This window comes from Hydra vulgaris, chromosome 14, assembly GCF_038396675.1.
Source record: "Hydra vulgaris chromosome 14, alternate assembly HydraT2T_AEP".
Lineage (NCBI taxonomy): Eukaryota > Metazoa > Cnidaria > Hydrozoa > Anthoathecata > Hydridae > Hydra > Hydra vulgaris.
Window position 1 is genome coordinate 6,995,393 of NC_088933.1, and position 27,642 is coordinate 7,023,034.

Below are 27,642 nucleotides of genomic sequence, written 5' to 3' on the forward strand. Positions count from 1 at the left end.
ATATATATATATATATATATATATATATGTATATATATATAAATTATATATACTAAAATAATTATAATACGTATATATATATAATATATATATATATATTTATATGTATATATATATATATATATATATATATATATATATATATATATATATATATATATATGTATATATATATATAATATATATATAATTGCTTGACAGTTGATTCTAAAATATGTAACAATACTCATTTTTAGTATTTGTTGGAGACAATTATAGTTTTTAAAATCATCAAAATAAACCAAAATTCAAAACGACAGAGAAAACAAATAAAGGTTTTAAAATCCATTAGCAGTATAAATGTTTGATTTCCGGAAAAAATAAGTTTTTACACTGAATGCAAATATAAAATTATTTAAAGTTAGTTCTTCACTTTTGTTTACTTAAAAATATCTCATTTGTATCCCTCCCACCTCCCCTCGCTCGCCTTTTGGTTTGTCTCTATCAGATTTTATACTCTTATACTTTTCAACTAAAACATTTTTAGAATACATCTTTAAAACTTAAAAAAATATATGGAAAAAAGAAAATGGCAGTTGCTTAGTTCGGATTGATTAAGAAATTATTAATTTTTAATACAGAGCTTCTCCATCTTTTTGCTCTTTCCCTTCTGCTTGTGTCAGTTGCTTCATCCCAATAAACATATGCTGTCAATAAATATATGCAAATACGAGATGCTGTTAAAATTTTATAAAAGTTTTATAGAGATTAACATGATTTCTAAGAAATATAAACACAAAAAAATTTGCCTAAGCAAGTCTTGACAAAGTTTAAAGTTCAACTCTATGCTTTCGATATAAAGGATATAACCTATTTTCGTTAAAATGATTTTTTATTTACTTTACTATTAAAACAATGTTAGAAGTTTTCCGAAAAACAGTAACTTGATATTTAGTTACAAAGAGGAATGTAAACATCAGACCTACATCAGTGACTTTAAATTTGACCTTTGCTCATACTCATAAACAAAAATGAATTGTAAATTAAAAATTATAACTCATAGTGATTTTTAAAACATATATATAATTTAGTATTTAAATATTTCATTTAAAGTTATAGAATATAACTTTGTTTAATTAATCTCACGTTTATAATTAATAAATAAACTTATTAGTATTTTTATGCATTTAATTAGTATAAATAATTTTCAAATTTTAATTCCTTTTTTTTATGGCGTCATTAATAAATGCTATGCACCTATACAAGCTCTTTCAGAAATGTTAGGAGGCAAAAGTAATTTTTAAGCTGAAGGAAAAAAATTTTCATTTTACTTTTAATGTAATGCATAGCTCAGCTAAATGTGTAATGATTGACATTTATCTAGATGATCGACATTGTGATTGGTTCTTTTTTTATACTCTTTGCCAAAACCATTGGCGTTGAGCGTTAGTGAGCAAAAAGTGATTGGATAAGCTATCACATGACTATTTGCTTTGTTCTTAAACACAGCATGCTATTGTTCTATGGCCACCGGGATTGCTTTTTTTTGAATAAGTAGTACCTTGACGTTTCTTTTAAATCATCATTTGGTTATAGTTGGCTGTACCTCTATAGTTTTCAATAAAGCATTGCTTTCGAAAGTTGCTAATTTTTAGCTAACAGTCGACATTTTCGTATATTGTATATTGCATTTTATGTGCGTTGGTGTGACTTCGTTATGAAGTTAGGGTTATTGATATTTTTTGCAGCGAATACGCTGGCAGGTATGATATTTTTTACTTTGTTCTTATAGAATTATTTATAAATGTTAGTATTTTTTGCAAATACTTAAAAATCTTTAAAAATAATTAAATACAAATGAAATGATGATTATAACTTTCCTATATACGAAAAAAAAGTTACTAGCACATCATTTATATATTTACAAAATTTATACTTTTTACAAAAAAATATTCATCAGAATGATGAATAAAATCAATATATCATAATTATAAAAATTTTGTTTTATTAAAATTTTTTAATTTATTCAATTTGAATCAATCATTGATCAACTTTAATAAAAAAATATTTTTAAGTTTCTCTGTTATATAACACAAACATTAACACTGTGTTACATAATCATTAAGAATTTGGTCGTCACCTGCCAAACAAATTTATTTAGCAGTGTACTTATTATTACAAGAACTATTACAAAATGGATCACCATTAATAAATTTTAGTTGTTTTAAATATTTTTTTTAAACATGAAGTATATTAGGAGATATTAGGATATATTAGGAAATAGATGAGCTAATTCTAGTGAAAATGCTTACGAGCAATTCAGTATTTTTGTTTGAATAAAAAATAGTTTAGAATTTTCTGCAATTCGAGACAAAAATACTTTTGCTTAAAATATTTTGTGACAGTATTGAATAAATAAAGGCGGTTTACTTACATAAATAAACGGAAAATTAGGAGAGGATTTTTTTTTTTGATTAAATGAAAATATTTTCAAACAAGTTTTATTAAAAATATTGATAAAATTTATTTATTGAAAACACATTTATACTAATATGTAATGAAAAGAAAAATCAAAAAGTAATTGTTATAAATGTTTTAGCAAACATAGAAGGAAGGGAGGAGGAGGGAGAGGGGGGCGGCGGAAGGGGTGGGGGACACACTTTTCTGCAAACTTAAAATGAAACCTCATAGGCTGAAAATTAAACCTAATTTAAAAAATTTTTTATATGAATATTTGGTATGTTATTAAGCGTATCAACACGACTGAACATACGAGGGATTATGGTAACATGGGTTTCAGGGCCTAAGAGATCATGTCAACCATGTTTTATACAATGGCCCCGGGCATGCATTGGGCTCTCATTAAATACTTTTACTTAGCCATAAAAATTTACAAAGTTAAACCTTGACTGGGTTTTTCTTGAGAGTTCATGGGAAGTTAAACCTACATTAGAAAAGTCTGACACAAAACGTGCAACCTTATGTTGAGAAGCTCAGAATGTCCCTTAATTAAAAAGAGCACTGAATTGCTCTATCAAAAATGTAAAAATAATTGTAAACGTAAAAGAAACGGCTTCAAACCCATTATCTTTTAGCAGACAAAATGAGCTTATTTTATGCTGAGCTTATAACGTTGTGCAGCCAATTATTCATGAGATTATTGTTCATTATTGTTTATGTGATTATTGTTTATAAATGTCGCCGTGTGTTTACTTTGTATTGTCTTGTAACTTGTGTCTAAAAAACGTTTTTTTAACATGCATTTACTGGGTACTTAATTTAGTTAAAGACGGTTCTTTTGAAATTTTTACGAAAAAGGTATTTTAAGTCTCTACAATATCGCTAATTTTTATAATTTTTATTAAATAAAAAATGTTTTCGTTTGGAAAAAGAACTCACACAAACTTTTTCATAAAAACTTTTCATAACATTGTTATAAAAAGTACTTAACTTTGATTTCTACCTAAAATTTAAAAAGTACTTTACGTAGATTTCTACCTAAATTTTTAATAAAATATACTTTTTTCATTAAATTAACGAACTTAGAATAATACTTTCGATTTGCTATCAGTGAGATCAAATCTCACTATTGTAAATCAATTTTAAATAAACTATTTAAAATTGAATTACATCCAATTTATTTACATAAAATAGTAAAAAAAAAAATCATAAAGATCAGAATATTTTCTTAACAAATAACTTTTCGACATATCCCTTGTTCCCAATAATAATATAAGTTTAATATAAGTTATAAAAACATAAACATTGGAAAATATGACAAGTTAAAACATGTTGCTCCTTGAGCGAAATAATTACAAACGTTTTATAGCAACATCATACAACCTCAATTATTCAAAGATTCGGATTTTACTTAAATTTTTTAACAGAGGAATATATTTTAAAAGAAGCTATTTTGATCAGATATGTTAAAATTTTTTGAGTATTTAGTTTGTAACCTGGCAAAATAAGAGTTATACTTTTCAATTTTTATTCGCAATAAAAAATTGCGTATTTTACAGATCTGACGTTAAGGGTGGAAGGGTCGAACTTGAGTCAAGTTCGACTTTAAATTGTAACCAATAGCGGCAGAGTATTTTTTAGGGAAAAACCCATTCTCTGCCGCTATTGGTTACAATGTAAAGTTCAAGTCGAACTTGACTCAAGTTCGCTTCTTGCATTCCACCTTAAGTTGTTGAAAATTTTTTCCCGCAAATATTATTTCTCGGAAGCGAAATCGCAATTCACAAGTCCCAATTTTATTTTTTAATTTGCATTGGTTCCTTTTGAAATGACTACGCTTATTAAATAAATGAAGGTGCAAGGAGAAAACCGGTGATGTCAAATTTTTTTCATTTTAAGAAAACGACGAAAGAAAGTTTGAAGAAGCTATGCTTAGTTTCACAATTTCTTTTTAGGTTTTAAATTTAGTATTATCTTTCAATTTTTTTTAATGATTTATTTAATTGCAAAGATGCAGCAACATACTTGCTATATAGTAGGGTGAATAACTCGAAAAATCCGAAAATGTGACATCGCTGGTTTTCCTCTTGCACCCTTCAAATAAATAATGCATTTATTTATTATAAATTTCAAAAATTGACATTGCTAAATACAAATTAGGCTACAAAGAAATTATTTGAAGAGTATATTTAGCGTAAACTAGAAAATACAGATATAATGTAGTTTGTATACATTTACATTAGTCAATGTTTACGATGATTATCATGGTATACCCATGATACTTATCCCAAACATTGACTAATTATTGAAACAATCAATAATACCAAGATGAATTAAAGATGATAAAAATTATGATGTCTTAGAGTATATCTACCAAAGAACAGTTAACTAAGCGAATATTATTTGACAAGTTCTAGAAAATTCGAAAGCTTTTTTTAATTCTTCTTTGCTTTTAATATAATACTTTTGTTTTCTTTTTTTATTATTTTATAGTATTTAGAGTATTTTATTTCAAACAAAATTTTTATATTGTTTTGTTTAATTAATATAAAATATAAGAGGTACATCTATAACTTTTAGCTCCGTTTTGGGTGCTGGACAAAGATCTTCCAAGAGCGGAAGTTAAAGATGTTGGGTGCAAAGGTACAAAATTCTCATTTAGTTTAGGACCAAATTTTTTTTACAAAATTGAGTCTTAATAATATAAGAAGTAATTATATTACTACAAGTATGTTTTATGCATTCTGACAGTTTTGATACATTTGTAGTCATAGTAATATATGAAGTTATTATATTACTATTAGTAGTTTTTTACTAGTTCTTTACATACTACACTTAAACTTCACATTTGTTTTTCTTATATACTCTTACTTATCTTACTCTCTTTAGTTATGCTTTTCTCTCTTTTTTAAGATTTTTTTGAACATCATTATTTAATGAGTATAACTTGCAAATAAAAGTTATGTTTTTTATAAAGGTTTTTACTTAATTGTTTAATTAAATTTTTCAAAATAAAATTAAGTTCTGTTTTATAAACATTTTGCTTATGCTTGTAATATAATCAAAATAAAAAAAGGAATGAAAAAGTCATAATAGTAATAAAAATCAAATAAGTGAAAAAAAAAAATGAAAATAAATCAACAATTATACTATATAATACCACTGTAATTAATATTATGCATTCATTTTTGTGAAAACCATTCGTTATTATTATATTTGTTATTATTTTTTTATCAGCATCCCGATTAAGGCAGGGTCTAGACTATACGTATGACTATGAGGGAGAAACAATGAACAAAATTGATGGGGCGTCGACGCAGGCGACTGGTTTGAAACTTAGGGCTCAGATTACCATTACTCCCATAGATGAATGCAAGTTTTACATGAAAGTAAGTAGGAAATATTTTTATACAAATATATGTTTTTTTTTCAACTAACTTTAAAGAATCTTGAGCAATACATAAGAATTATGATATTTTATATGTTCTATTTTTAAAAGTTTCTGGTTTATAAACACTCCTAGTATATGTGTGTTTATACAATTATGTTGTTATCCTATTTCAGATTTCAAAAACAGAGCTCTTGCAAAAAAGCATGAGTCAGGACAGCTTTGTTAAAAGTACTGATTCAGAAAATTTTAAAATTGCTCTGGAGAAATATGATCTTGTGTTCTCAATTAGTGGTATGTTTTTGTTCAATTTTATATTTTTTAATGCATTTATTTTTTTTAGGGCAATATTATATTTTTTAATGCAAGTAATAATATATATATATATATATATATATATATATATATATATATATATATATATATATATATATATTCATATAAATTAATAATATACATATATATATTAAAATTATTAAATTATAATGATATTTTTTTATAGAAAATCAGATTACAAAGCTGTTTTCTAATAAAGATGAACCTGTGTATATTTTGAATACAAAACGAGGTATTCTAAGCACCATTCAATTAGAAGAAAGTGTATCTGTTGAAAGTGATGTCAATGGTTTATGTAAGACAACAATCACTCAAGAAGATGGAAAAGTTGTAAAATCCAAAAAACTTTCTGACTGCAGTCAACGAACTATTCAAGAAATAGGTCTGTATTATACATAATCATTTATATAATAAATACTTTCAATTGCATTTTCTAAAAGATTTTAGTACAAAAAGAAGTTAAAAAACTATTAAGTTTTAATCAAAAATCTTTATCAATCGTAACAACAACAACAAGGACTCCAAGGATTATCAAGTGGTAACAACAAGAACTATTAAAGAAAATATATTTTTCAAGGATAGGGATGCAATGGCATGAATTCATATGCTATATGTATACCAATACAATACATCAATTTTATATATACTTATATAAATATATATATATATATATATATATATATATATATATATATATATATATATATATATATATATATATATATATATATATATATATATATATATATATATGTACATATGGCTTAATGTTTAATTAATCTATGTTTATTTTTAGGTTTCCATGCGGCAACAATTAAATCTGAAAGTGATCTTAAGGTTCTAGACTCTAACAGCAAATGTGTTTACAAAATGTCTGGAAATATCATTAACTCTGTTAGTTGTGAAGAGACTCATTTATTTAAACCATTCTCTGCTGGCCACAAGGCACCATCAGGAGCTGTTACAACTGTCAAACAAACTTTATCAAATTTACAAGAGTCTAAAGCAAGTTCTATAACATCAAAGATTATTGATGGTAAATTTATCATAACAAAGTTTTTTAACTTTTTCTTAATATTACACTGAAAAAAAAAAGTATATATATATATATATTATGTATATATGTATATATGTATATATATATATATATGTATATATATATATATATATATATATATATATATATATATATGTAAATATATATATATATATATTTATATATATATATATATATATATATATATATATATATATATATATATGTAAATATATATATATATATATTATATATATATATATATATATATATATATATATATATATATATATATATATATGTAAATTTTGGAAACTTGTTTATAAATGTTAGATAATTTCTACAAACAGGAAAAATGCAAGAGTCATCAATTTTATATGACCATACTAGTGAAGAAAACCAAGCAATAAAATCTTTGAAGGATGAGTTTGAAGAAACTATTCAAAGACTAGCCAAACCAAATGAAGTAAAACAGTTTACTGTTAAAATGGATTCTGCCCATGAGTTTTCAACAATGGTATTTTTATTGCGTAAAATGGATATGAAAAGAATGACCATAGTTTGGGATAAGTACTTTGATTGTATTGAAAGCAAACTTTGTGATAGTTCACAAGTAGATCTTAGAGATGTATATAGGTAATTACAATTATTATAGGTAATTAAATAGTTGTAATAAATGTATGTATAGTATTTTCAATTTATTTTTATTCATTTTTGAATACTTTTAAATAAAGTTCAAATAAAATAAAAATGAAGGAGTTTGGTGAAATTTGAAAGCCCAAAAAGATTGAAAAATATACTTTTAAATTTTACTTGAAAATGTAAAGTTTCAAAGCACAGAAAACATATGTCTTTACTCTGAATTTCACTTGAAAATATAAATTTATAAAAGTTGAAAAATAGGCATATGTATATATGTCAAATTTAAATGGAATAAAAATTATGCACTCTTACACTTTTATTTATTTTAAAGACAATACTTGTTGGATGGTATTGCCTATTGTGGAACATCAACTTGTGTGACTATGGTCCATGATGCTATTGTCAAAGAAGCAATCACTGGTGAAAGAATGAACATATTTTTGCAAAGCATAGCTTTAGTTGCCACTACATCAAGAAAAATTATTCGTGATTTAATGGGAATTGTTTCAAAGCAACCAACTCGACAAGGTTATTTGACCCTGGGAACAATTTTATACAGACATTGCAAAAAAAATATCGCAGACTGTGATGATGTAATTATTGTTTTGTTTATTATCATTATTTCATTTATTTTGTTTAATTTTTAATGGAAAAGTTATATTTGTAAGTTTGCCAACAATTTGAAGACCTGTTAAATATTTAATTGTAAAAAAATTAATATAAATATATAAATATGTATAGATGAAAATTTACGCTTTGATTAGATTAAGCCTAACATTATCACTCAAGCTGAAAATTTTCTGATTGGTAAACTTGGTAAAAATTGCGAAGGACAAGAAAATTATGAACGTGTTGAAGAAATTCTTATGTCATTGAAAGCTCTTTCAAATGCTCAACGTCCATCCAGAGCAAGCTCTGTAATTCTTTCATGTGCTGCTAACTCTGAGCATGTTAACATCACCACTGCAGCATTTGATGCAATTGGAAATATGCCTTGTGACAAAGTTATCGTTGATGAGCTATACAACTTTGTCAAGGAAACTTCTAATGCACCAAATAAACGCATCTCTGCATTTGTCGCATTGATGAAATGTCCAAATGAGATCTTACTTGAACATGTTGTTGATCTTTTGGAGCAGGAGCCCAGCAACCAACTTGCATCTTTTATTTGGTCTTATTTGACAAATATAATGGAATCCTCAAATCCAAAGCATGAAAGGTATATTTAATTATTTATTATATTTTTAAATTTTATTTATTTTTAAATACGATAAAACATTAAAATGTAATTATAACATAACTGTTTTCTACAGTTTTATGTCTAAATTTTATTTTCTTTACTTTCATATATCTTTATTTATCTATATTTATATCTAGTACTAAAGCATTATTGGAAAAAATAACAAAAATTAAACCGTTGAGGGAATTCAATATGCCGTTCCATCAATATTCCAAAGCATTTGAAAAGTCCACTTATTTTCAATCAATAAAGTCTGGTGCAGCAATTGAAACTCATGTTATTTTTAATCATGAAAACTATTTTCCACAATCTGCTTTCTTTGATTTAACTGCTAATGTTCTTGGGGTTCCTGTCTCTTTGTTAGAAACTAATATTGGTATTGAAGGGATGGAAGATCTGCTGGAGCAAGCTGCTGGTAATGATGGGTTTCTCTCAAAAAATAATTTTGTGTTTAGCTTGTTTAATTTCAACATTACTGCAGAAAAACTAAGAGATTTAGCCCAGCAGCGTGAACCATCTGTTGTGCGCAATCGTCGAGCAACTGGTGCAAATGAAGACAGTATCACTGAGTTACACAAAAAAGTGAACCGTAAAAATAAACTGCCAAATGGTCATTTATCATTCAAAGTGATGGGACAAGAAATTCGTACATTTAGTTATGATGATATTTTTTATATGGTTGATCAAATTGATAACATGAATGTCGTCCAACTCTTGTTAAACGTAGCAAAAGGTGGTAGTAAAACTTTTACCAAAAGTATGATGTTCTTGGAAATGACACAAACTGTTCCCACTGGCCTTGGTCTTCCATTGAAACTTAAACTTGTAGGAACAACTGTTGCAGGTATTGAATTAAATGGAAAGTTTGATATTCGAAACATGTTTTGGGGACCTGGCTCCCTTACTATCAACGGCTTTGTAAAACCCAGTGCTGCTGTTGAGATATCTGGACAAATGGGTGTTGATGGCCATTTTGTTTCATCTGGTGTATTTGTAAACTCATCGATGTTTGTGTCAAATACTATCAAAGGTGCAATTGTTTACCAAGAAGGAAAGCTCTTAAAAATTAACATGGATGTTCCTGAGGAACCAGTTGAATTATTTAAAATTGGGTAAGATATTCAACTTTCAAGATTTATTTTCTAATATTTAATTTTTGGTTTTTCAGTTTTTATAAAATTCAATTATTTTTTAAAAGATTTTTCATTTAAATTATTAGTTGATTTTATTCATTTACAATGATTAATTTAGATCAACTCCATTTATGTATTTAAATGGAAAAAATGAAGCTGTTGAAGGTGTTGAAAGAAAAGTTAATCCAGAAGAAACTTGCTTTAAGTCTGTTATGATTGGCTATGGAGTCTGCACTAGTATTCGCATGCCAGTATCATTTCGTGAATATGAAGCACCTTATTTTCCTTTGTCTGGACCAGCTCATTTTGGAGTCAAATTATTCCGTGCTGATGAAAAACTGCAAACTTTTCAATTTTTAGTAAGTATGACAAAGAAACAGCCAGTAACATCAGGAGTGATTGAATTTAGTACTCCAGGTGCATTTTATGAACGCAAACTTGGTGGTGAGTTTTTGTTCAGTGATGTTGATGATATTAAAACTTTAACATTGTCAGCTAAAAAGTCAAATAAAATGGCATCTGTTGAATTTAGCTACAACTCTGTGACCCATCAAACCTCTGTGGTAGGAAAAAACAATTTTTTTACAGAGAAGGACATTGTAACTAAATTTGTATTTTTTAACACTTCGAACACAGTGAATGTTAATCAGATAGGTTTACGTTTTTCTACAGAATATGATTGGTACAAATTTGAAAGTGTCACCAAACTTGTTAAGAAAGAAACAGGCTTTATATTAACTGGATCTACTCTTTATTACCCGACAAAATCTATCACTGGAGTATTAGAATACAATTCAGATGAACAAAAAATTATTACTCGAGTTGAAGTTGCAGAAAAATCATTTGAACTCACAGGAAATTATCAGAAAAAAGGCAATGAAAGAGGATTTACTGTTGTCGCATCTTCTGGGAATGTAATGTCAACATTTTATGGTGGATTCCTTAATGAAGCCAATAAACAAGAAGTTTTGCTTTCTGTAAATGGATTTGGTGGTATTTTGAAAAATACCTACACTTATGAGAATGTTAATGGTCAACGGTCTTTTGAAACTAAGCTTTTAGTAAATGACCATGCAGCTCAGCTTCGCTCTGAATTTAAATTTGAAGGGGATGCAAGTGAATTAGTATTTACTGCAGACATTTTTGGAAAAACTGCGGTTTCAAAGTTCCTTGTGGTTAATACTGCTTCAATTAAAGAAGTAAACGTCACTGCTAATATTGTAGGAAATTCTGGACAAGCATCTTTGAAATATCTTGCTGACAGTCCTTCACTTGTTTCTAGTTTTGATGTTATGGGAAGTAAATTAAATGCATTTGTTACTCTTGACAATAGCATAGGCTACAAAATCATTGTTGGAGGAAGTGCTGGTGGCTATACTGCTGGTGTAAGAAATGTTTACTCTCAAACAGAAGATACTCAATCATTATGTGCTACATTATACTATGAAACTAAGAATTTAGAAAAGCAGGCTGGTATTGGTTGTGCAAAGATAACTTTGCTTAATAAAGAATTTATCCAAAGTGTAATTGCACTAACATTTACTGCTGGTGAAGGAAAGAAAAATGTAGAGTTTGTTATAGACTTTGAAAAACATACCAGTCTAGTTAAGCTCAATACCGATTTTAAGTTTAATAACAACTTACTGTTTAATAATCGTGTCACCATTAAATATAACAAACTTATAGACAGTGAAGCTTCAGTTTCTTACAAAGTTTTAAACTACGACACTGGATTTAAATTGTTTAGCAGGAAGTCTAATGAAGAACTTCACTTTGGATTTGAAACAAGAGTCATGAAAACATCAGTACTTTTTCTTCAACGATACTCAACTGTTGCAGAAAACAAAGAAATGAAGTCTGAGATTTTTGTTAATGATAAAATTATACCTGTTAATGCACAAATGAATTACATCAAAAATGCGTTGGAAAAAAAAATTGTGTTAAGATTAACAGGTGGCCAATATAGCATTGAGAATTATTACAGTATATTTAATAAGGTAAATATTTTCCAGTTCGGGTCTGGAGTAACAGTTAATAAGGGTGAATCTACTATATTTAATGTTTATGATGCTGCAGCAATACAATTGAATGATAAATCTAAAGCGTTCTATTATAAATTTGGAGCAGTTTTATTTGAAAAAACATATGAATATGGTTGGGAAACTGAGTATAAAAATCTAGGAACATCTGATAAAACATCATTTTCATTAGTTAGTGGTATTCAATATGCCATTAATCGTAAATCTTCCATCTCTCTAACTATAAGTAACAGTAAATCTGATGCATCAGCTGTAGTGGAATTTGAATACATTCCTTCGAATATTCTCATCTATAGTATTAACTTAAATAAAGTTCTTTATCAAGTTGATGCTTCATTTGAGTTTTTGCCAAAGATGTTTACAAAGTTTATGGCTCGTTTAGAAGATCAAAATGGCTACCAACTTATTACTGATGGTAATGTTGAATGGAGTGGATATAAAAGATCTTTAGGTGCCACTTACACGTACAAGCATACCAATTCTGAATTGATTGTTTCTTCTTCAATCGGAAAAAACTTTTCGTTTTCTTTCACTCACTTAAAGAACTCACCAAAATTAATTGAATTAACTATTGGTGCATTTGAGAACAATGCAAAATGGATTAGTATTTTTCAAAATTCACATCTCCAGAATCAATTTATTTGGAATGATAAAGAGATAATAAACATTGGAACTAACATGGAACTTGATGCAAAATCTTTCTTTTTCCAAATTTCAAAAGGTAAGGAAGCACTAATGAAGCTATCAAAGAGCTTTAATAATATTGGAAAGAAAGTTACTCTCAACTTACCAGATGTCCGAAATCTGATATCATTTGATGGAAAATTAGAAAAGGATGCATTGAGTTTTAAGGTTTTTGGAAAAGAAGAATGGATATCTTTGAATGTTGAAGTTAATCGTGAAAAAAACACAGCCTTGGCAATCATTTCAGTTTTTAATAGAACACTCAAAGTTACAGGATTATTTCCTACTGATCGAGTTTCATTATTTGTCAATCCATATTTTATGAATGAATTCTCTTTAAATGCTATCTATAATCCTCAAGAAAGATCTATAAATCTGAATGCAAAGACTATTTCTCGCACTGTTGGTGTTATTCTCCGATGTGATATTCAAAACAAGATAGCATCATTTCAGACATTCTGCAATGAAAACAAAATTTCTCTTAATGTATTTGTTGAAAAAAATTCATTCATCTCTCAGTTTTCTATTGCACCAAAATTTACTTTTCAGTTTGTTTTCGACATTTTGAATGATGACACATTAATATTCAGCACACAAACTTTAAATGAAGGAAAGCCATTAACCCTAACATCAGTAAAGTATCAACTTTCAAAAGGTTTTAGTCAACTTGCTTTGAACTGGAACCAAGAAACTGCTTCTATGATATATCAGACTGTTTCACCTATAATTGAAACATTCAGTGACAAATCAATTCAAAACAGTAAAATGTTTGTCAATTATATTTATGAATCAGCAATGAGTGGTAAAATCTCTGCAATGGAGTTCATTGACATGATGGATAAAGCTTACAGTGAAGTTGATATCAAACTTTCTCAAGAAAAACTAAAATCTCTTGCAGTGTCTTCTATTCAGCAGTTATCAGAAATTTTAAAACATGCATTGAAAGAAATAGTGCGAAGTATTGACTCTTTAAAAAAACAACTTCCTGAAGTATTCCAAAAGTTAACAAATTTAAAAGATCAAATCAATATCATTCTAAGAAAGGTTAGTGAATCCGTTGTTGAAATAAACTCTGATCTAGAAAAAAACTGGAAAGAAGCTGTAATAATTGTCTTCGAAGCCATCAGTAACATAACAAAATCTAGTCAGCCTGTCGTAGTTAAAGCTTTTGAGCTAATTAGAGAGTTCAAAGTGCAAGGAGTGACTGTGGAAGAATTTATTTTGAGTCAATCAAAAGGTATACAATATCTAACTGACTATGCAAGGAGTGCATCTAACAATTTAACTGTGTTGGTATCAAAATTAAAAGAAGAATACTTTGTTAACAGGGAAAACATTTTGCTGTTTAAAGTTCCATACACAAATGAGACAATGGAAAAAGTTTTAGCTATTATTGTAGAAAAAGGACTTGAACTTAAGAATTTAATTGTGCAGTTGACTTTGAAGGTAAAAAATCAAATACATGACTTGAACTTGCAGACATATTTTGAAGAAATGCAAATAAAACTTATGAATTTCAAGATTGAAAATAAATCTATAGAAGAGCATATTGCAATCTTAAAAAAGAATTCACATGTAAATATTCAGCTCATTCTGAATGACATGCAGAGAGTTATACAAAAAATTCAATTAAAAACCCAATTGTATGTAAATAAAGTAATGCGTTTTCTAACTCCCTTAATGGATCATATTAAGTTTGTTAATGCAGCTGTTATAAAACATTTTGAACCCTTTTTAACAAAATCTGCAAATAAAGTACTTCAAAAAGTTTCTGTTATACACATCCCAGATATTGAAAAGTTTTTAAGAGAAAAATGGGTCATGATAGAGAAAATTTTGTTGCCAATGCTTGAGCCTATTCAACCATTTTACATTGCAATAAGGAAGCAAATTACCAACTTTGAAGTTAATAATTTGGAATCATGGTTAAATATGCAAAAACTGAGGTTTGAAGATTATGCAAAAGAAATGTTTGTTAAAGCAAGAATGAACATTGATGATCAGATCAATGTGTTAAACAGTGCTCTTGAAAAGGTTTCCAAAGCAACTCAAGAAGAAATAGTGCGGAATATTGGATTGTCTGATTTAAAAAAAAAAGAAGTTGTTGAATTCTTCGTCAAAAAAATAACTGAGCATGAAAAATTGTTTTCTGATATTTTACAGAAAGTAAAACTTCTTTGGAATCAATTAAAATCACAGTGTACTGAGTTAACCTCTAAGTCATTGAAGGATGTAATTGATTCACTTTTTATCAATTCTTCTGCCAATCAAATCAAATCAAATATTCTATCTACAGCTGAAGAATTATCAAAAGCATTAAAAAAATTAAGCGAAATGGACTTAACAGAAAGCATCCTAAAGAATGCTAGTTCATCAGTTCAAATGAGTAAACTTCAAATGGACAGTATGATTGAAGAGATTGTTAAACAAAGTAAAATGGTCAACACTACAGAAATTACTCTTAAGACTATTCAAATGGTTCAACAATTAGTTGCTGATATTTACGCTTCAGCTCTTGTCATAACAACAAATCTCTATAGTAATATGGATCCTTATTTATCAAAAATGGCCGATCTTGAGTATAAACAATTGTTCACTGAATTGAAAACCTATGCTTTAAACTACAGCAAAGAAATACATTCTTTTGGAAACCAAATTTATAACATCAGTAAAGAAACCATTTACACTGATCGTCTAAGTAATGTTTATGCCACAAATAAAGTTCATCTAGAAATGTTATATGCACATCTTTCAAAGATTGAGGCTTATCAAGTATCAAAAATCGATTACAATCAAGTATATGATGAGTATGTTGTACCTTTAAAACATTGGTGCACAGAACTGTGTCGTGAAGTAAAAGAAAAGTCTGAACTTGTATATGGTGATGTAGAGGAGCCCTCCAAAAAGTTGTTTATCTATTATAAAAGCATTGTTACTGGTTTTGTTGCTGAAAACTATAATGCTGTTGTAGATCAAGCATCTGAATTTTATAAAACAATAATTTCAGAACTAAACGTTGCTTGGAACAAAATAGAAGTTCAATTAAAGGAATTGAGTGCTAAGTTGTATGCAACTTATCAACACTTTTTAACTCAGTATGAAGATATGACTTGGGAAGAAATCATTCAAGTAGTATGTGCTCATGGAAGGACGATTGCAAAAGAAACACAAATGAACACAATAAAACTATATAACAATTTGTTAAAGTTATCAAATGTTTGGAAAGATGAAATTGAAAAAATGTACATGATGAAAGCTACTCACTTAAATTTATATTTGACAAATATCCAAAGCAAAGTTCAACCTGAGGTCATTAGGATGGTTTTTAAATACAAAATATTTGTAGGAAAAAGAATTGCAGACATTAAGAGAATAATAAATGAAATAACAAAATTCATACAAAACCAGGCATCTAACATAAAAGATCAAGTTGTTGTAGTTTATAATGCCAATAAAAATAAAAGTTTAAAAAAGATATACTCTGAAGTTACTGCAATAACTGTTACTGAGTTTAATAAACAATATGAATCATTTGAAAAAAATGTAAATGATTTGAAAAACACAGTGATTCAAGCGCTTCAAAACTTTTCACATAACTATTATACTAAAGCAAATGTTTTACTACAAACTGTAATTATTCCTGAGCTAGTAGCTGAATCAGAGTCATTTATTAATCAAACACTTCGACTTTCAGTTATTTTAGCAAATGAAACAGTTAATGCCTACTCTCCGCATTTCTATCTTATAACTGATATTTTTAGCAAGTTTACAGAAGAGATGAAAACCAAAGTGTTAGACTTGTCTGAAGAAGTTTCTAAAAGAAACAGTATTGTTCTAGAAGAAAATTTAACAAAGTTACAAAACATACTTAACAATTTTTCTACTAAACTACAAAATAACAACATAGTTGTGCAAACTATCAATCACGAATATGTTAAGCAATCAAGTATTGAGTTTAAGAAGTTAAAAGAAACAATAGAACTAAAAATGAACGAGTTAAAGTTAAATCCAACCTCTAAAGAATACAAACTACAGACTGAAGAGGCTTTAAACAAGATTCAGGAATATTTTAAAGAATTTAACAAATATTTTTCAGAACAGTTTAACATTAATGAAATCATAGCTCTTATGCAAAATGTTCGCGAAAGTGGAATGTTTACATTAAATAAAGCTACACAAAAACTTAAACCTGGTTATAGTGATATTGTTGCCGAAACTTTGGCAACAGTTGAACGAGTTTTCGGTGAGATGAAAAACGTTGCTACTTTATTCCGTCAATATCCTGAAGAAACATTCTGGAAAACTTTGAGTGTAGCTAAAGGAAACATCCGATCTATTATTTCAATTGATCTGTTAGAAATTAATACGAGATATTCAAGATGGTTGCTGGAGATAAGAGAAGATGACTATTTCAATGAATGGACTAAAACCTCTATAAAAAAAGCAGTCAAATATGCTCAATCAACCAGTGAGTCACTAGAAATGAAAGTGAAAGATTTAATTTCTTACACTAAAACCACTATTTCCTTTTATCAAGAGAACATTAAACAGATAAAAAATTGGTATAACAACCAAATGAGTTTATTACCTGAGAAATGGTCTAAATGCCCTATTAGTTCTATTTTTGCAAATCCTCTATGGAACAACCTTAAAAATGAGTTGACAAACCATGAACTTTTTGTAGTGGCACATATAATTGCTGGAAAAGGCCAAGAAAAATTTGTTGACATCAAAGATATGGCACTTGCTGAATTAAACAACAAAAATAATGAGCTTAATACACAACTTTTTGATAGATATCACCAAACAAAAGAAAGAAAACTGAATCAGTACAAAGAGCTGGCAGAAAAATATAACCACCTTATAAAAAAGGTCGATGAAAGATATCAAGAACTAGTATTGCAAACTTTGAAAACTCTTGATGACACAACTCTTTCTGACGTAGTTTCATTTATTCAAACAAGTACTAATCAAATAGTTGAAAACCTATTCGAAGTTAAAAAGATGTTTGATGATGTTCAGTTGATTTGTATTACTAAAGGAATAGCGTTGTACAATAAATACAGCAATGACTTTATTGCACAATTTGAAAACTATAAGTTAAATGTTATTACTATTTTCGATCATTATCAAATAAAAGTTACAAATTTGGGCACTCAGCTTCACACTGAGCTTTATGTTCTTTTTGTGCAATACAAGCAGACTTTAGTACCATACTATGCAAGATTAGAAGCAACAGTTCAACAATACTACCATGAGTTTTATCCTGTTGTTGTTGGAAAGTATAATGATGTTTATTTGAAAGTTAAATCACAGTTAGATGGAATTACCTTGAAATCTAAACTGGTTTTTAATGAATTCATTAAAAATACTATAGATATGACTACTTTAGCATACAGTGAATCATATTCCCAGTGGATGCAAAGTGATCTGCGTGTAACTTTAGTGTCTCTGCGTAAAATGACAATAAAAGAAACCGTCAGTGCATTACTTAGACTTCCTTCACAAATTAAAAAAGTTATTATCACAAGTTACAATAAGTACCAAAAAAATATTTTAGAATTAAGTGAAAAAGTTCCAAAAGATTTGTTTTTAAAGGTCTCTCAACTGGATTTCTCTCAATTATACAATAGTTATTATAATACCTGTCACCATTTTTGTAGCATCATGTATAAATCAATGAATGAAAATTACAATTTAGTCTACAAAAATATGATAACAGCTAAGAATCATTACCAAAGTATGTATAAAGAAGTTTTGGTTCAACTTGAAGGAAATAAAAATGATCTTGTTAAACTTGTAAAACCATTTGTGGTCTCTTCATTATCAACAATCACATGGGTTAAAAATGAAATCACAGAATCAACTCTTTTCTTTTACCAATACTACCATGTTGATGAAAAATTTAAAACATACAGAGATTTACTGTTTTCAGAATACAAAAATATCATTCCAACATTTAATGAGTACAAGGAGGTAATCCTAAAAGTCTCCAAAGAATACACAGATGTTGCTCTTAAAATCACACAGGAATACAAAGAAAAGGTCCTTATATACACAAAGGAACATAGAGAGCAAGCAAAAATAGTTTTTCAGAAGTACAAAGAAATTGTAATAAAATATATTCATAAATATCATCCAGTTGCTGAAAAGTTTATGGGTCAATATATAGAGCATACTCAACATTATGTAAAGGAATGCCAGGCTATTGCATTCAAGTACTATGAAAAAATTAAAGAGCAAGTACCATTAATAGCATTAAAATACAGAGACATGGCTCAACAATATAAAAAGGAATATCAGGCTACTGCACTCATGTACTATGAAGAAATTAAAGAGCATGTACCAGTAATAGCATTAAAATACAAAGACAAGGCTCAACAATATGCAAAGGAGTACCAAGTTATTGCACTCAAGTACTATGAAGAAATCAAAGAACAAGCACCAAAAATAGCATTGAAATGCAAAGACATGGCTCAACAATATGCAAAGGAGTACCAAGTTATTGCGCTCAAGTACTATGAAGAATTCAAAGAACAAGCACCAAAAATAGCATTGAAATACAGAGACATGGCTCAACAATATGCAAAGGAGTACCAGGTTATTGCACTCAAGTACTATGAAGAATTCAAAGAACAAGCACCAAAAATAGCATTGAAATACAGAGACATGGCTCAACAATACGCAAAGGAGTACCAGGTTATTGCACTCAAGTACTATGAAGAGTTCAAAGAACAAGCACCAAAAATAGCATTGAAATACAGAGACATGGCTCAACAATATGCAAAGGAATACCAAATTATTGCACTTAAGTACTATGAAGAATTCAAAGAACAAGCACCAACAATAGCATTGAAATACAGAGACATGGCTCAACAATACGCAAAGGAGTACCAGGTTATTGCACTCAAGTACTATGAAGAATTCAAAGAACAAGCACCAAAAATAGCATTGAAATACAGAGACATGGCTCAACAATATGCAAAGGAGTACCAAGCTGTTGTTGAAAAATTTACTGGTGAATACAAAGAACTTATTCAAAAAGAAGCGGCAGAATACAAAATACTTGTTCAAAAGTATTATGAAGAATTTGCAGAACAAGCACCAAAAGTTATTGTAAAATACAGAGCTTTAGCAAACAGATATATCCAAGAATATCAAGACATTGCAGAGAAACTTGTTGTTGAATACAAAGAACAAATGCAAAAAGTTGTATTTCCTTATAAAGAAATGATTGTAAAATTTGTTAAGGAATATCATCCCATTGTTGAGAAACTCATTGCTGACTACAAAAACATTACAGTAGAATTAGCTCGCAAATATATTCTTATTGCACAAAAAATAATTGATGAAAGTCGTAAATACATCACCAACTTTAACTTGAAAAATGTTAAAAATGACCTAGACTCAGTACTCAGTGTTTACATGACTGAGTTAGGAAAGTATGTCTCCATTGAGTCCAAATACGGAGAGATGCATATCAATGTTTATCATAGTGAGATAACACCTAAATTCAGTCATCACTTAAGCTCTATTGGAGTAAGATCAAGACGAAACATTGATAGTGTTAAAATGAAAGGAAGTGATCTGATTTTGACAATTGAAAAACAGTTTGAAGAGTTAAAAGCAAAAGTTCAACAACTGATTACTAAAATCCAATATTTTTTGACCAACTCTACAGAGGTTAAAGCAACCCTATTGGCTAGCTATTATAAGAACAGAAAAATTTTGGAAACAGGTATTGAAAATGGAATGCAACAACTAAATGTTGTTTACAAAAATGCTTTAAATGAATTTGAGACTATCAAAATAGAAGCTAACAAAGTCATTAACAATTTTTCTGTAGCCTACTATTTTGAAAAATCCAAGGAGATATCTTCAAGATACTACTCTCATGCTCAGACGCAAAGTTTGGAATATTATAAACAAGCTAAAGAATTCTACTCTAAATACTTAGGTGTGGCACAGAAGCTTCTTTCTGAGTATTTTATCATTGTAGAGAAGTATTATTCAAATTACTACACCCAAGTCCAAGAGATCTCAATGAAATATTATAATCAAGCCCAGAAGCTGTATCCTGAATACTACAATCAAGCAAAAGAGTTATTTTTAAAATACCATTCTAAAGCCCAAGAGTTCTCATTGAAGTTCTATAATCAAGGTGAAAATTTGTATTCACAGTACTACAGTCAGGCCAAGGAGTTCTCAATAAAATATTATAACCAAGCTGAGAAGTTATATCCAGAATATTACAATCAAGTCAAGGAGTTATATTTGAAGTACTATTCCCAAGCACAAATGTTCTCATTGAAGCATTATCGTCAAGCCCAGAATTTGTATTCAGAATATTACAATCAAGCCAAAGAGTTTTCATTAAAGTATTACAATCAAATTGAGAAATTATATCCAGAATACTTCAATCAAGCCAGGGAACTCTCAATGAAATATTATGGACAAGCTCAGAAATTGTATTCAGAATATTACAACCAAGCTAATGAGTTCTCGATAAAATATTATAATCAAGCTGCAAAATCATATCCCGAATACTACAATCAAGCCAGGGATTTCTCATTGAAATATTATGAACAAGCCCAGAAACTGTATTCAGAATATTACAATCAGGCCAAAGAGTTGTCATTAAAGTATTATAATCAAGCTGTGAAATCATATCCAGAATACCACAATCAAGTCAGTAAGTTCTTAATGAAATATTACAATCCTGCCCAGAAATTGTATATAGAATACCACAATCAAATGAAGCAGTTATCTTTGAAGTACTTAACTCAGGTCCAGGATTTCTCCTTTTTATATATTAATCAAGCAGAAAAATTATATTTGGAATACTACAATCAGGCAAAGGAACTCTCGTTAAAATATTACAATCAAGCAGAGAAATTATCTCCAGAATATTATGACCACGCTAAACAGTTATCTTTAAAGTATTATACTCAAGCCCAAGAGTTCTCATTGAATTACTTTAATCAAACTGAGAAGTTGTATTCAGAATACTACAATCAGGCTCAAGAATTTTCTTTGAAATATTATAATCTAGCCCAGAAATTGTATCCAGAATACTATAGTAAAGCCAAGGAGTTTTGTTTGGAGTATTATAATCAATCACAAAAGATCTACATAGAATACCAAAGTCAAACTAAAATCCTCTATTCAGATTACTATAACCGAGTACAAAAATTGACTTCAATGAATTATGATCAAATCAATAAATTTTCTTTGGAGTATTTTAAACAAGCCCAGGATTTATCTCTGAAATATTATAATCAAATTTTAAGCATAACTGTCAAGTGCAAAAATAATGTGCAGGAATTTTATAACAAAAATATTAATGAAGCCGAGACACTCTACTTAGATTACTACAATCAAGTTCAGTCACTTTCTTTGGAGTATTTGAATTTGACAGAGAAGTTTTACTCTGAATCCCAGAAACTTTCTGTTGAAAATTATGAGCAAGCTCTGGTCATCTATTCTAACTATAAAAAACAAGTTGAGATGTTATATACGGAATTGTATAAGAGAGCCCATATGTGGTCTGTAACATTTTATGAGAAATCAAACGTTGAATTAAAAAAATTGTACATCATAGGAAACACGTTATTCTCTGAATTCAAGAAAGATCCATCTGCATTTATGAAATCTGTCTACCAAAAGTCTATAGAATTGTTTAATTTTTGGAGCTCTAAAGCTGAAAATTTGTATGATCAATACCAACCAAAAATTGTAGTGATGTTAAAAGATCACCAAACATTACTTTTGGCAAAAGCAAATAAGTTGTCAAAACAAATAACTTTGATTTACAATAAACTTGAATCTAAATTGAATAACTGGAAATCTAAAGTTACTCCTGAAAACATATATGTTGTTTTTGAAACAGTACAACAAAGTTTAAAGGAAACACCAATTTTCTTAAGAGCAAGAGCCCTCAAAATGTACCAACTATACCAGCCTAAGATTGCTTCAATATTCAACCAACAGAAAAGTTTACTTACAACCAATTTTGTAAATTTGTTGAAACAAATAAAAATTACCTACAATGAGTTTGAAACAGCATTTAATAACTGGAAGTCAGGCGTTTCTGCTGAAAAAGCTTTTTATCAAATAACCAGAAAGTTCAAACTCTTAACTAAATATGCTTCATATGAAACTCTAGAAAATATACGTCAAGCTCTATGCATCAACCATCTTGAAGCTTGTCAAAGGTTTACTGAATCTATCCAAATGCAAGTTACATTTATAAAAAGTTATGTTAACAACATTTTCAAAGTTGTTGTTTCCAAAGAAGTCGCACTATTACAGTATGTGAGAAATGAATTTAGTTTCATAAATGATCAAAAGAAATCTCTTATCAGTTCACTTGGTAACTTTATTTACATTATTGAACTTTTTCATAAACAGATTTATATACTGTAATCATATAATGTAATTTCTCCCTCTTTATATATATATATATATATATATATATATATATATATATATATATATATATATATATATATATATATATATATATATATATAAATTAGTAGAAAATCACTCAACGGAAATTTTTCTCATTTAACACATTTCTGATGAGTCTTTATTAATGAGTTTCATCAATAAAGACTTATCAGATTTCTGATGAGTCCTTATTGATGAAATACAGTGGTTGAAATTTTTGTTAAGTGATTTTCTACTAATTTATAATTGCTCTGTTCTTTTAAAAACATTGAGCACTCTATTTTGTAGAATACATTTTAAAATTGTTTAAACATATATATATATATATATATACATATATATATATATATATATATATATATATATATATATATATATATATATATATATATATATATATATATATATATATATATATATATATATATATATAATGTATGTATATATATATATATAATATAATGTATTTTATATATTAATTTTTAGCTACAGCTATAATTTTTGGAAATAATCACGTTATCACTTTTGACAGAAAGGTTTATGATTTTATTGATTATAATCAACGCGACTGCACTTACTTGTTAGCTCGAGATTTTGTTCATGGAAAATTTAGTATAATGCGCCAATCAGACACCACCATTATTAACACTCCTGATATGTCTATTAAAATTAAAAATGATGGAAAGACTCAGGCTACAATTGGCAACAAAACCATTAACTCTCTCCCAGTTGAGTCTGAATCCAGTAAATGTGTTAGACTGTATGATGTTATACGTTGCGAATTTATTGAACAGGGTATTTTTGTCAGTGTAGATCTAATCAACTTTGTTACTACTATTCAATTAAGTAGTTGGCATTTTGGAAAGACCCAAGGTAATAATTTATACTATTTAAAATGTATCAATTTTGTAATTATTATCCAAAAAACGTTTTAGGTATCTTTTTAAATTTTATAAATATAAAAACACAAAAGTTGATTACCATGTGATTTGGCATTTTCAAAAAAAAACATTTTCTGAAACATTTTTCAAAAAAGAATATTCCCTAAACATCTTTCAAAAAGATTTGTTTTGCGAATTAATTTAACATATCTATTTTGTTTCACGCAATAATTTAAAATATTTACTTTGTTTTACGGAACAGTTTATCATTTTTTTTTGTTTCACAGAATAATTTAACATATTTAAGAGCACTATTAAGTTTTCTATTTTGAAAATTTTGTCATAATTATTTGAAGTATAATTTTTTAATTAATTTGTTTAATTAAACTATTTTTTTCTGCTATAGGAGTTTTGGGCACTTACAATCACGAATCTTACGATGATTGGAAAATGCCAGATGGCAAGATTGCAGATAACATTTACAAGTTTGCAAATGCTTATGAAGTTTCAAAAAAACGATCCTGTGTTGCCACACCTAAAGAAAAAGCATGTTCTAATGCCCCTTCTGCCAAGTGCAAAGAGCTTTTTAACTCAACTTCGTCTATGTTTGCTCGTTTCTTTAAAATTGCTGATCCTAAACCATTTTTGAAAGCTTGTGAAGATGATACATCTTGTAAATCGGTTGGTCATTGCAGTTCTGTAACAGCATACAGAGTTTTACTTAAAGCTTTAGGAGAAAAACCAGACTTCTGTCCTGATTGTGGTAAGGGTATTTGTACATTTGGTATTTACTTCTTATTTTCAGAATAGTTGTGATATTTAGTTTTCTTTATTATATAGAAACAAAACATTTTATTGGTTATCTTAATATATTTTCTTTAGTTGCATTTGACTCTCACAAGATAAATGAGGAATGGAATCTTAAACCGACAGGGTCAGTTGATGTTGTTATGCTTGTATCTGATAGAGTATCAGGAAAAGATTTTAAGAAACAGCTTATGAAGATCATGATTCAAGTGCAACAATTTTTGAGAGTAAACAAATACGATACACGCTATGCTCTTATTGGTTTTGGCGGAAAAGGAGTTCACGAGAGTTCACACATTCGACCTATTGGAACAGGTGACATTTTTGGTTCATCAGATGACTTGCTTAAGGAAATGAAAAAGATGGAATTCAATGGCGAAGATAGTTCATTTAATGATGCTTTCGAGGCCATTACAATGGCATCAAAACTATCTTTCCGACCAGGTGCGAGTCGCATATTTATACTTTACACTGAAGATGATGTCAAGTCTTCTTTGTCTGGCGTCACACAGATAGAAGCTCAACATTTCTTAGAAAAAGAAGCCAATGCCAGTTTAGTTGTCTTCCAAAATCTCCAGACAAAAATGTTGGCACAGCAGTTAAAAGGAAATTTTATAGCAGAAACAGCTCACAGAGTTTATTCGGACAAAGCTCCTACCGGCTCTCAAAAAGGCTCTCAGAGTTTAACTAATTCAACATTTAAAAAGCTAACTGACAGCAGTAACGGAGCTTTGTTCACAACTGACTTCACTTCTGTTAACATCGTTTCAAAATCTTTGTACGATGTGATGTCACTCAACATTCAACGCGTCAACTCCCAGTGTCAAAAATGCGTTGTGCAAGCAAAACCAAATGGCGATCCTGTCGTTAAATGCGCCACACGAAACGACATAACTTGTTAAAGTCTCTAACTAGAACTGCAATTTGTAATTTTTCATGTATAAAACACCTATTATGTACTTTTATATTTTATCTTGTAAATTTTTCATTCAGACTCTTTTCTACGTGAATTTTTTCTACTTTGTTACATAACTACTTAAAATAGCGCTACTCCTCTCATTCGGGACTCTGTTAAGAACTTTTTCAATTTTTCAATTTAGTTTTTAGATTTCTTAGGATTCACAAATAACTTTTTTACACAAATATTAGTGAATGAAATTTTATTAAATTAATCTATTTTGTAACGTGTTTAGCTTTGTGCAAAACGATGTATTTAAATTAAAAATAATCAAAAGAAAGAAAATAGTTTGTTAATGTAAAGAGAAAATTTATTTTTGCGTTTCAGCGCTTTGTGTTACATATTTTTTTTTAACAAGCAAAAAATTTTAATGGAATCTATGCGTGATTTATAAGTTATATTATAAATTATGTTTATATATTGTCATTATAAATCAAATAAATGGTGTTAACATATAGTAAATTATAATGTATATAATAATATATGCCAGTGATGAAGCCTTTTTTTTTTCAAATCTATTGGTTTGTGTGGGAGACCAGATTTTCCAAAATGCATCAAAAGGCGTTTTAAATGAACCACTGCAATTAGTATAAATATATAACTATATTTTCATAATTAGCTAGCTAGAGGATGACCCGTAACACGAGTCAGGTCATGGGTTGCAGTTACGTCAAATATGTTAACTCAATCATTTATCTTGATTCAACTTTCTGTATTAACAAAAGTTTTCTTTGTTAATATCATCAAATACATAAAATAAACATAGTAATCTACATAAAACTCATAACAAAAAAAAATTCATAAATTTAAAATTCTATACGAGAAGATGATAATGGGTTAACGCAAGTATACATGAGTAAAAAAAAAAAATTAACATTAAAAAATTCTTCAATCATTTAAAATGGCTCAAACTCATGGACCACAAAGTAAAATATATAAAATCATTATTGCTAAATCTTTTTGATTGCAAATTATAGGCGGGTACTGCAAAATGCTCAACTGTATTGCGTAACAGTTTTTATAACAAAAATGAAAAAAAAAATACCACAAAAAAAAAAGTTAAAGTTATAAATAACAACAAATTAAAAATAATTTTTTTTTTAAATAAACATTATACTTTTTAAAATTGAATACCAAGTATATTTTTATTTTGAAAAAAGTAAAAATTAAATCAAAAATTTTATTTTTTTGTCTTTTTGAAATTGAAATTAAGCAGCTTGTCTTTCCTTTATTAAGAGCCATTCCGCAAAATCAATTTATTTGGAAATTTAAACTTTTTATCAGCAGCACAAACAGAAGTATCTAATTTCGCGTGGATATTTTACGGGGGTATTTTTTCCTAGAACCAAATTGAAGTACCAAATACTGGTTTTGAAATTTTTCTTCAGAGTTTATTTGTAAAAAATTTTAACCTAGTTATTTTAAAATCTTTCGGGAAGACCTTTTTTTTTCGAGTTAGCTTATGTACTTGGTGCAGGATAATCATACTTTCATATTCACTCTCTTACTACATCATGTATAAAAAGTCTGTACTTATATAAAATATTTAAATAACTAATTAATAATTTAATAATAAATAATTTAAAATTTTAAGATATTGAAAAACG

At 28.2% G+C, this 27,642-nt stretch overlaps 1 protein-coding gene across 1 annotated transcript; it reads left to right on the plus strand.

The window, feature by feature from the left end:
- The first annotated feature begins 1,326 nt into the window (after positions 1-1,326).
- LOC100199505 (uncharacterized) lies at positions 1,327-26,344 on the plus strand. Its single transcript, XM_065817672.1, has 14 exons — positions 1,327-1,742; positions 5,020-5,082; positions 5,677-5,828; positions 6,004-6,121; positions 6,330-6,545; positions 6,960-7,199; positions 7,550-7,835; positions 8,173-8,434; positions 8,606-9,060; positions 9,219-10,193; positions 10,333-23,309; positions 23,876-24,262; positions 24,677-25,033; positions 25,153-26,344. Exons 1-14 carry the CDS (start codon positions 1,697-1,699, stop codon positions 25,977-25,979), a joined length of 17,361 nt encoding a protein of 5,786 aa, XP_065673744.1. The 5' UTR covers positions 1,327-1,696; the 3' UTR covers positions 25,980-26,344.
- Positions 26,345-27,642: the final 1,298 nt, after the last annotated feature.